The 11,739-nt window shown below is 38.3% G+C and overlaps 2 protein-coding genes across 2 annotated transcripts; both read right to left on the bottom strand.

Annotated features, from left to right (window-relative positions):
* Positions 1-2,574: 2,574 nt before the first annotated feature.
* LOC110063524 (homeobox protein XENK-2-like) lies at positions 2,575-4,227 on the bottom strand. Its single transcript, XM_020770523.2, has 2 exons — positions 3,893-4,227; positions 2,575-3,489 (listed from the first exon to the last, which is right to left on the bottom strand). The coding sequence occupies exons 1-2, from the start codon at positions 4,206-4,208 to the stop codon at positions 3,011-3,013; spliced, it is 795 nt and encodes a 264-aa protein (XP_020626182.1). The 5' UTR covers positions 4,209-4,227; the 3' UTR covers positions 2,575-3,010.
* A 6,027-nt stretch (positions 4,228-10,254) lies between these two features.
* On the bottom strand, positions 10,255-11,581 carry LOC149113207 (uncharacterized). The gene is made up of 2 exons (XM_089288054.1): positions 11,353-11,581; positions 10,255-10,599 (listed from the first exon to the last, which is right to left on the bottom strand). The coding sequence occupies exons 1-2, from the start codon at positions 11,443-11,445 to the stop codon at positions 10,378-10,380; spliced, it is 315 nt and encodes a 104-aa protein (XP_089144180.1). The 5' UTR covers positions 11,446-11,581; the 3' UTR covers positions 10,255-10,377.
* Positions 11,582-11,739: the final 158 nt, after the last annotated feature.

The following is an 11,739-nucleotide window of genomic DNA, read 5'->3' as shown; positions in this document are numbered from 1 at the left end:
GTGTTATATAGTACAGACCAAAACTACGTGACCTCCGAAGATTTACCTGCACTGTGTAGGAAGGTATTTACTGTAGGATGCAGTAAGTAACCTGGGTAACCAGTGATAGCCTCTACGTTATCTGCACAAACACAGTTGATCTGCAACAAAGCGTGTAACACTGCCAATAGCCTGTATGATACGTTGTCCAGGGTACCACATTAAGCCCTGTGTTATGAACAGATTCATAACCTTACCGGCATTTGCTCTATCTTTATTACTTTTTCTTCTTTAGTTTTTATTAAACTTTTCACTGATTCGTGACTTCATAACTTCCATTCTTCTATTGACTCGTTCTGTTTTATATCTTAACTCGGATCTTTGCCTCTCCGTGTCCTAAAATCGCATGATATCTGACCTATCGACAGTGACCCACTTGAGGACCTACTCGTGCAAAACATGTGCAACAGCGCTCCTTCTTCGGCCATAACTTGACTTTGCGCCGAGCAAGCTCGTTAAGCTTCGGAAAATTAATTTTTTTGTTTCCAAACACAGTTACAAGACATTGTCAGTTAATTCCGAGTATGGACAAAACCTGACAAACAACAGTGAAATGTGAATCGTTGCACCTGAGCTCAGAGCTCCGATCACAATGACACACAATGTAAACATGTCGGTCATTTTGTCGAACCTTAGGACGGTTCTCTCTATTCAGGTTTTTCTCTTTTTTATAAAAAAAAAAAAAAAAAAACTACAAATTGTCATGGTAAATATCATGTGTTAGGTGTCGAATTTTTCTTTATCGTTCGAAGCAAAATGTTTGGATTGAAAATGAGTAATCGCGCTACAATGGCAGCTGAACACGATTTAGATGAAAGGAAGAAACTTCTGAAACCTTACGTTCTTTATCGCGAAATGAATTTATAAGACCTAAATGTGCTGTCCTTCCATAACCACGTTTTTGCGTTCTGATAACTAAGCAAAGGAGTCTTTTTAGAAATGAAGCCTTTTGGAACAGAACAAGGTTTATTATATAACGGAGAGATTAAGTCGATCAGCACGAAAATTATGTTTATTGCGTGTATTTATATGATAATGTCACGGCTACAAATTGATCTTTTGCTGTAATAACTTAAGTGAGGTAGTACCTGTTTTCTAGTTTTCGAACAAAAAGCCTCCTCTTTAAATGTGTCTGTCATGTTGAAGTAACAGCTAATGAGAGAACGTCGCGGATGAATTACATTTCGCGGAGAGATTTGACTCACTTTTCCCAGATCAAATCATGGAGATTAAGCAAGAAGGTCGCGTTATGGAAGAATTTGTTCAGAAGTGGATGATCTTCTATATTTTTAAACCTGTCATCTTGTTTTCCCTTCTAAAGATCTCAACACCCGAGACACAGACAAACTTAGACAGCTGTAGCGCCTTGACTTAGCAAACTCTCTTTGTTATTCTAAACCAACCCAAGCTGTGTGTACAATCGAGGCGAATTTTAACATAGCTGTCGAGTTTTCGTAAAGGATTTTCGATTTATTTCTAGCCAAAATTATCATGCCAATCTTGAATTAATGACTATTGCTATATATTCTATTAAGGGGAGTTACAAAAGCCGTTTAGTACTTTTTACTGTATACCTTTATTTGCTAAATTCTTGTCAATACAGTAAGTAGTCACCGGTTGAAAATACTTAGCGACACTGGAATTCTAAAACGTCTTTAATTTTGAAAACGTAATCGCCTAAAGTTGGCTTTGAAGTCTCAATTTTGAAGATTAACTGCTTGTTAATCAATTTTTTAACACAAGCCAGAGCTTTGTAAACAAGAGTGCTACGTTGTGAATTTGGAAATGTTCTCCAGTCGGATGTCAACGGGCATTGTTGACCGATCCGAATCGCGCGCAAGCTTTGAAAAATATATTCTTTGTGCATTCTTGTTTGCCCGCATTTGGCCAACATCGTAACCTTCTGCAGAGTTCAAAAGCACTGACAAAAGGCAGTTACGCCTTTTAGAAAATACTTGTTCAGTTCAAAGCGTGCGTCAAGAGTGAAAGCTGTGGTTGATGCACACAGATAGAGATTTCCGCGCCAATTTTTGTGAGCTAGCGCTCTTATCTCGCAACCTATATATCCGCTCTCCGCGGCCGTGACTCCCACAAAGACTTAAAGTCCTCTGCTCTCATTCCACCTCTAAAGATAACATCACGTTTCTAACAATTTTAAATCCGTGAACTCTAGCAAAATTCTGAGATGCTATAAACAAAAAGGATCATGTCCCAAACAAGCCCACGCAATGATATGACGGATGAACACAATACGAAAGCGGTGCTTTGTTGGCATAGAATATGTCCGGTTTGACTTTTTTTCCGTACTAGGAACATTTATTGTTCTTTAATGGCTAAAAAAAGGATTTCTTAATCCCTGAGTACGTATGACTCTAAACTATTTGTAGATTACAAAATCTCATAATCATGTACAACTTGTTTGCCAAGTTCTTGGCAAATATTGCAACTCTATGATAACCTAAGCGGCCTTGGCAAAGCTTTCTATGACAGACAATGAACTCTTAACAATAAAAAAAAAAACCACCAGTGGAGAACTATCGAATGCTTAAGTTTATTCACGCCTTTGGTGGAAATTTTATCACCTCCGTTTGCTAAATCACAGTGGAGAACAATTCGCTATTCGTGAAATACAAAACAGGTACGAACATAATCTTTTGTACATAAACTAATGTTGCACATGGCGTTAACTGAAGATCTTTTCAAACGAAGCTTAAATCCTAAAGCTTAGTAAAGTAAACGAATCCACCAGTTTACGAACACAAGGTTCTATTTTATAACTGACTAGTTTGCGCAAGTTTAAAAGGCTTATAATCTTGCAGGAATTACATAAAACGTGTTGAGCGATTTTGAATGATGAAACACGAAATTATACCCCTGAGAGTGCAGACGCGAATAGGATTACGTTTTCGATTGGGTTTCTATGAACAAAATAACTACCTTCAACCGCTATTTACTAACGTATTACTATACTCTAAGAGAAGCCCCAGTAACGGGTATTATACACGGCAGGACTAGAGTACAATAACGGCACCGGAGGATATGAGAAGCCATTACTGAATTCCTGCCGAGAAGTCACTGCGCCTCTAGGTCGGTAACAAGGCTGTCCTTCGTGCACTAATACCGGCACGGGAACAATTCTGGGGCTCATAAACGACATGGTTTCTCCTAGGATGTGTCCCTTATCACCAACTTGTTTCTTGAATTTGTACCGGTGATTTTGAAACCATATTTTGACCTGAGTCGGCGACAGGTTTATGAGTCTTGCAAGCTGTTCCCTTTCTGGGGCGGAGAGATATCTCTGCTGCCGAAATCGCCTCTCCAGCTCAAAGATTTGCGCCTTGGAAAATAATACTCTCCGCTTTCGCTTTTTGGTGTTTGGAATTTCCGTTTCTTGGTCTTGATCGGTCTCGTTGCTAAAATCCTCGGCATCAAGTCTTTCTGTAGAATCAGCTAGGAAAAACAAAGAGAAAATGTTAAAATTGAGTATGATGTGAAGTAAGACTTTAGCTCCGAGAACGCGGAAAGCTAGAAGCACTGAACCAGAAATGTTGCAGCGACATTTTTCATGAGCTTAGTAACATACTATTGCGAATTATTCCACGCTATGCTATTACGGTACAACATACTTGGTGTGATTATATCACGTCTGTGTAAAATCTCGAAAATTAGGTTTCTCTCGCAAACTAAACTCTCTGAAGCAAACTTGCCATTTAAACTGAAACCCATAGGGTCGAATGATCTTGGTCTTCGAGACGTACGAACTCAGCGACGGTAATAATGCAATATCTTTGCAAATAGGTGACAAACTCGGTAAACACATGAAACGCGGAATAGAAAATTACCAAGACTTTACCTTCGTAAGAGGACTCCTCTATTCCTACTGTTAGACTCGAACTTGGAGAACTTCTGCGCTCTCCACATTTAGAAGTAGTGACATCCTCATCTCGAAGCTCTTCGACGCTCAACGCATTTATATTTTTATGGATATCATTGTCTTGTGCAGTGCCGCACTTGGTCTCTTGAAGAGCAAGTATACTGTCTATCGAAAACGAACTCATTTTGGAAGGGCATCCAGCCATTGAGACAGCGACGGAGCTTAGAGCTTCATTGAGAAGAGTATTGTAACTCGCGCGGTAAAATATGCGTAGGGTTCGAAATGGACGAGACATGTGTCAATTTCAGAAGGCGTGGCCGTACGTTCTTCAGTGCTAAGAGTCTGGCAGTCAAGCATATGTCATGCACGATCAAATGATCCAGCTTTATCAACGACTTGACACTGTCGCTTGTCAACACGCGATTAGAAGCGAAGAAAACACTAATTAGATCGCAGCTGGGAGTATCGCAAGCCAGTGTTCGCCAATATCTTTGTACTTGATTTAGATCTTTGGCTTTTTCCGGTGTCAGACGAATCGAGGTAATTGAAAATTTGAAAATTTAGTGCTTCCGTGGCAGCTCTTAATGTCTTTGATTCCAGAGCAATTTTTCGTTAACTTTGCTATTGTTGAGGCTGTCATTACATTCAACAGTTACAAACCCATTGAGTACATAAAACGCAAGGTCTTTAAGGCTGCTATTTCAATTCAGTGTTGGCTGCCCGCCCCTTCGTTACTCCATAATTATCGAACACGTACTTTAGATTCACTTATCAGGAAGATTAACGCCGCACATAAGTACGAAGTCAAACATGGCTTATAAGACAAAAATCAAGCATTTTAGCAGTGAAAAATCGCTTAAGCCAAACCAATTATAGCAATAAAACGCATTTTGTATTTTACCCTGGCGCGCGTGTGTTTACACAATAAGCGAAAAGGTTTGTTCGATTCTTCCTTAGCTTTCGTGCGATTATGAAGCGTTTTTACGTCTGTGGCTAACTAGGATATCGACGTTGCATGCGAAGAATGGCCTCGGAAAAGGACTTAAGTGGCTTCTTTCACGAAATGTGAAGCCTTAAGACGCCAAACAATGTACAAACAGATCTCAGTGTTTTATTGGATGAAGGTTGTTGTTTGTTAAAACGTGCAATTAAAGACTCCTTAAGCCAGCACATGGCCAAGTTAAAAGCTTGTAATTGTGACCACAGATTTGAAGCACATGCAATTAGTCTCGGAAACACATTTAATTTTGTGATGTAAGTGATATCCTGAATTGGTGCTTCAGAAAAGTCACTTTGGGAAACACGACAACAAAAAGCAAAAGACAATTCAGTTCCTCTTTAGATTGAAGATGATTGGGATGGCAACCAGCGAAATCTTTTGACTGGAAATAATTCGTTCATTACGATGAAATCAATACTCTTTAAGTAACGTATGATAATGTAGGTCTTCGCTTGTTACTGTCAGCAATGAAGAGGAAGTTTGTTCATGAATCTTCGCAATAGGAAAAGACTTCGCAAATTAATGGGGAAACGAGGTTTGTCAACGCATATAACAGCTAAGAAAAAGAAAATTAAAGGTCTAGTGAACAAAAACGACGTTGTTCGATAAACAATTCGTATCGCAGACTTCTTAAAACGATAAAAAGAAAAACAAAACAAGAACTAGCAGAAAATGCCGGATGGGTGAGGAATCAGATTTCAGAGGTGGGCTGAATTCAGCGCTTGGCGCGACTTTGTTGATTTTGAGGTGAATACAACAAGAGGCTTTTTAAACACGCAACTCAAAAATTATCGACCGAGGTATCTAACTTAATGGATAGATAACATCCTTGCCTTGCTCAGTGATGGAGCCATGCAATAACACCTCGTATAGACCAAACATGCATTGTACAAGGGTGTTGATCACCGGTAGAAATCGCTTAGTATTGACTTTGTTGCTTTGTTTTGAAGCTTGTTTTAGTTTAAAGTTGGTAAAGACATACCAAGACTATTTATATGTTGTATTTTTATCGCGTCTAAAATACTTGTCATTTAACGCTTCCTGGGTTTTGAGTGGCTTTCAAAAACAGCCTCAGAATGTCAGATATCACTTTAGTAACGTAAACATTGTCAATCCTCGAGATTGTTCAGTTTTATTCAAGACATCTCATTAATTTTAAAGGAATACAACAATGAACAGGAAGCACACTCTCATAATAGTCTCCATTGCTTCATTCCAGGATTTCTTATTAACGGATTTGCTTTCTACGATGTAAAACACGCAACCTTTTCCTCGCTTACGTGACCGCTACTTGAAACCACGCGCTCGCCACAAACCTAGCCCGCTTCAGCTTTGAGAATGTTTGCATCAAATCCCATTCATACGGCCTTGTAAAATTACCCTCAACACTCCTTTCCAAAATAGTTTTGTGGAATCTGTAGTAGAGGCAAATCCTATTTATAATTCATCCGGTACGGGGTTGTTTTTTCTATGGTGGCCTTACATTTTGGACGAGCCAGATGAAAAAGGTGCTACCAGCTTATTGACAAAAGCGCTAAAAGAATTCAATAAACTCATCAAACTTTTTAAGCGTTGCTGTCTATGTAAACAGACATATCGAAGTCCAATGCGATTAGGCAGATTTTTCTCAAATCGCGGGCAAGCTTAAAAACGGCACTGGTCGAATTTGTCGGAAATATTTTCAAGTTCAATTCAGGGAGACTTGAGAGCAAGCAAAAATACCCATGAAAGTGAATCATACCCATGTCAATATACAATTACCGGTCTTGAATGAAATATCCTGAAGTTATCTTCAAAAACTGATCCGAGATTTGTGTTGCAATTTAGTATAATTTCTTTCTTGTGCTTTTTATGAATTGATCACCGGTCTCAGCTCTCAGTTAATTCAAGACATCAGATGATCCCATATGATGACAGAAAATTACAGCTTTTGAAATTTCAGTGTCTTCTTTCGCATTGACCTCTTGATTTAGTTATATAATTAAATCGTGTCTCAGTGGTCTCTTGAAATTTCCAAGGTGAAAAACTGAGACAGTAAACTAGCCCAGTAAAGTGATCTATCCTGGACCTATCTTTTCTTTTGTCTGTTTTATTAAGTGCAAGCTTATCAAAAAGATTATCGAAAGCCAAAAATATCTCGATTTGTTGATTTTGAAGTACAAACCGACGAATGGACAAAACGGCTTAAAATTTAGACTTTGTCGCGTGTTTCACTGACTTCAGCCACGAGGCAAACTGAAAGAGGGACATTTTTGGAGAGCTTTAATTTAAAAATCAATTGCAATCTCTTAGAACCCGCTGTGTTCATGTCTCAGGGTTTTTCCTGTCGCTAACCTTAGATCAAAATCATTTCCAGTCTGCTGTGTTTATTCGTTCCATTATTACGCGTTGTTTTCGAACGTAAATCAGAGTTCAATTCAATTTTGGGAACCAAGTGCAACTTAGCAAATTTCAGAAATGTTTCCCCCTTGTGTCAAAACTAACACCTGTTTTTTTTTTTTTTTTTTTTTTTTTCTTTTGAAATTATTATTTCAGTTTCGTAAAGCGCTTAGCACAGATCAGAATCATCACCCTATATAAGCTTTATTATTTTAAAATTTTAACCCTCGTTTTATCTTCTCAACGGTTTGTTGATGTCTGATACTACAACAAAACAACAACAAAACGCGGAAAGTGCTTAATTACATAATAAACAATACGCGCATAATATTTCCTCGGCAAACTACGTCGTTGTGTAAAGAGCGTCAATGCACGTCATTAGAATGCCACAAAATTACCTAATTTAAGTTGCATCTCTCAGATGGATTTAAACGGCGGCGTTTCTTTTTTTCTTTTTCCTCTTTTTTTTCTACAATATTTCAAGAAGAAAACCAATAGAAATCCTGGGATAAGAAAACCAATAAAAACCCTGGGATAAGAAAACCAATAAAATCCCTGGGGTTTTCCTATTATTTTCCCATCATAAAGACATCCCTGGGGACTTATTTTCTTCGCCGTTACGTTTCCACCATTTTATATTATTTACTCCTGGGATTTTGCCTGGTCAGGTATTATAATTATTGTATCAGAGTAACCCTCTTATGCTCGCCATTTTTATATCAGAATTACCTCCGTGACGCAATGCCGTAGTATAATATGACTTAATTTATAGAACCGCCATGAAATGTAAAAACTTTTCATTCTCCTATCAAAATTGGTTTTATAGGAATGTCAAGATGAAATTATTAACTAATCACGGCGAAAACTTTAGATTGAATAGTTTATATCTTTCATTACGAACGGATTCCGCATCTTGAAAAGTTTAGCCTAAATGTTTCAAGTTCGTCGTTTGCAATCCCTGTCAATCTTCTCCATCCTTACCCATCCTTGTTTCTTTATGGTTTACTATGATTTCTTTGGTGTTTCTCTATCTTAGTAAACTTGTATGATTTTTAGGTTTTCTTCAATGTAAAAGTAGTATTGTTCAAGGCAATACTGCATCTCAGTAACTCACATCTCCACCATAAGAATTCCAAAGTTTTCACTTTCAACCGATGACGTGACAATGTTAAGGGGGTATGGTACCCTAAAATATGGCGATGTTCATGAAAAACTTGACTTGTCAAAAACATTTTGAAACGATCTTGCCGAATTTCCTTTCAGATGAGTGTGAAATTTAAGGAAAGTACACAGTGGTATAAGTTTTTTCACGTAGCAACGGCCATAGCAACGACTGTTTACTATAAGAACGTGACCAAAAATATAGATTATTTTTAACTTATAAGAAAAAACTTATAAGACATGCACGACTCGATTGGTATAATTATTTGTGAAAAGCTTTGCCTCAAATTGCCATCACAGGCTCATTCATTTCCCTTATGAAAAGGAATATTTCCCACAACTGCGGTAACTTTTTACAAAAAAGAACAACCATTGTACCCCTCCCCCGAGATCCAGTCTGCACCCCCCTTCCCCGCTATTTGTGGCTCGTTAAATGCTTAATACTTCGTGTAAGAAACTTAAAGTGCATTTTTCTCAAAAGTTTACTTTTGTACCGACTGACTTCGCGCCAACATTTCTACTTTGCAAGGTTTTTAAGTAGAATTCCCGAAACTTGGGCTGATCAAAGACCAATAGTGTCGCGATGATATAAACCAAAAAAATCGTAACGTTTTAAGATCTGTCACGTGACATGAGATGATTTGTCCACTGGGTGTAGTAAAAAATAAGGTTATTTCCAAATAAGGTTGTAAAAAGCACTGAAAATAAGAGTTAACTGTCAAAACTTAGGTTCATTGCACAGAACAAAACAGAAACTTACATGATATACTTATTTGACAGTCAATTCTTGTTTTGTAAAAGAGCAGGAAGTGTTGGCGTCAATACTATAAAACACTACTTCAAAAGGCTGTGGCTGGTTTCCATAGCAACCATTTTGAGTAAAACTCTACAAATTTAATTTCTCTTCTTGAGTGCAATAGCACACAATCGATCTTTCTTCACCATATTTAAACAAACTTTTTGGTCCATATTGAGGGTACCATACCACCTTAAGCTTTGGGTGGTAACATCTTTGCCAGGCTCTCCCTCCCTTAACGGGAAGGCAGAGGAGAGAGAGCCTGGGAGCGATGTTTGTTTGGCTAGTAGGGTAGGCGAAGAACTAAGAGAGACTTACTAGAGAGGGGGAAAGCCAAATTGATGCAAGAGAGAACTGCCCCATAGTTCACTAATGGCCACAGTACTAACCTGCAACAAGAGAAAATGATCAATTCTGACACAAATCAACGGGGAGAAAAGCCTGGTTTTCAGCGGAAAACCTCTTGATAATCGAGAACGGGTATTTTCCTTCAAAACTGTAGTAGGAAGATTAAAAGTAAGTATTCGCTTTTGACAATATGTGAAGGAGCAAACTAATTATCTTGTATTCTTATTTATATGATTCTCAGTGGTATTTGTTCGATTGCTGGTCAGTCAAGCTGATTTGGACTGGCTGAATCAAGGTTTCTTTCAGTTTTCATCCCGGTGAAGTAAGGCAGTTGTCATATTAACGAGAAAAGCTGAGGTGGCCGTTAGTGGAAGTTCGATCGTATTTTAAATTCCAGACGACTAAAGACGACTTTAATTGAACACCGAAAAGATTTTACAATGGCCAACTCTCTACGACGGCCCCTTTTTTTGGTCCCGGCGGACAGTGAATACATTCACTCTTGTTTTAACGGCCACTTCTCCATAACGGCAACAGCCACCAAAACGCGTCCCAACTGCCAAAAGAACCTCCCGACAACGGCCAGTTTATAATCAATAGCTGACGAATAGTGTATTTAAAATTGTAAAAGGTCACGAAACTTGATCATATCTCGCGTCGTTGGTCTCTCTTTTTTTAATCTTTTGATCGAGTTACGTATTTATATGCTAAAATAAGCAGTTTAAAAAAGAAAAAAGAAAAAAGGATGTTACACCTCTGAAAAAAAAAACAGGTGTCACATTACACCCCTACCTCCACATATCGGCCACCTCGCTCTCTGCATGCAACGGCCACTTTCCTCTGTCCCCAAGGTGGCCGTTGTGGAGAGGTTCGACTTTCCTTCCCGGCGACCTCTTTTTCATGTACACTCTTGAAAACGAGGATGAGTAAACACGCCCATTGTTTCTGTGCATCCTTTCGGCCGGCGCAGGAAACTCTGTGAAATTCTGACTTTTCGAACCCCTAAAAGAGAAACAAGAATTTGTGTAAAAAATCGCCTACTTCGAGAAATCGGAGGCAAAGTTAGCGTTGGTATTACTAATTCTCTCTTTTTTCACACAAAAAGTCTGACTGTTGAGACGTTTTAAAACATTTCGCTTTTTGCTCTCAGGTGCAATCGAATCTCTATAATACAAGAGTCTATGACTTGCCACAATCCTTTTGCAAAGCTAAATCTAAGTGAAAGAAAGACGTAAATTGGGAATGGTTGCTAAATAGGCGTATTTTGATGAAGTTAACATATGTAGTCCCATATAATTTAGATATCTCCATTCTAATTACTATTTTGCAGAAGGCAATATCGCGTTACAAGATCAGTGCTTCTAGAATAATAATCAAACAACGTTCACCATTTAACTAAACTTTTCTCTTAATTAGGCGCGTCTATTCGCGATATTTTAGAAAGCCTTTTAAATGACAGTTTTATCTTCGCTGTCCTATTCTTACAGTGCAGTAGCTAGTGAAGATGAAGTTCTTACACTTTTAATTTATATTATAATCCCGCTTTTTTGGGCGGAGCCTCCTCATGTAGTCCACTTACGGGGCAGCACCACAGCGCCAATAATATGCCACCAGCTAATCCCAAGGTAAAGTACGGATTAAAACGAGTTTACAATACAGGGTTATAATCGGGAGAAAACAAGAGCACTTAAATCAATGAAATGTTTTTCTAATTTCCCGACGTATAGTTTTAGACATATAACCCTCTACTGTTACCTTAACGAAAATCGTAGCTGGTCTTTTTTTCAGTCGTTTAGCCAAAACGATATTCCTGCTCCTCCAAATCAACACGTAGAACTTTTTCCTCATGGCGAAAGGTCATTGCGGTGACGTTTCACTACACTTCAGACATTTTGATGCGACTAGACCTCCCCAACGGAAACATTGCTTAAGTGTCCCTGAAAAAATAACAGGGCACATTAAATGGCTCTTATTCTAAAAGCTGTACAAGTTTTTCTTTACTGGGCCGGAGCTTAAATGATAGTCTAGAGTGCTCTCAGTGAACCTGTTTAACCTGTTTAACCCATCTTATTACAAAGAGGAAGTTTGTTCATTGTCAGTTATTTACAAACACTTGGCTAATAGTTTGATCTTGTAGCTTAT

Source organism: Orbicella faveolata, unplaced genomic scaffold, assembly GCF_042242905.1.
Source record: "Orbicella faveolata isolate gen_17 unplaced genomic scaffold, um_ofav_v1 contig_15, whole genome shotgun sequence".
In the NCBI taxonomy this organism is placed as follows: Eukaryota; Metazoa; Cnidaria; class Anthozoa; order Scleractinia; family Merulinidae; genus Orbicella; species Orbicella faveolata.
Note: the sequence above shows the minus strand (reverse complement) of the source record. Positions and strands in the feature narration are given on the sequence as shown.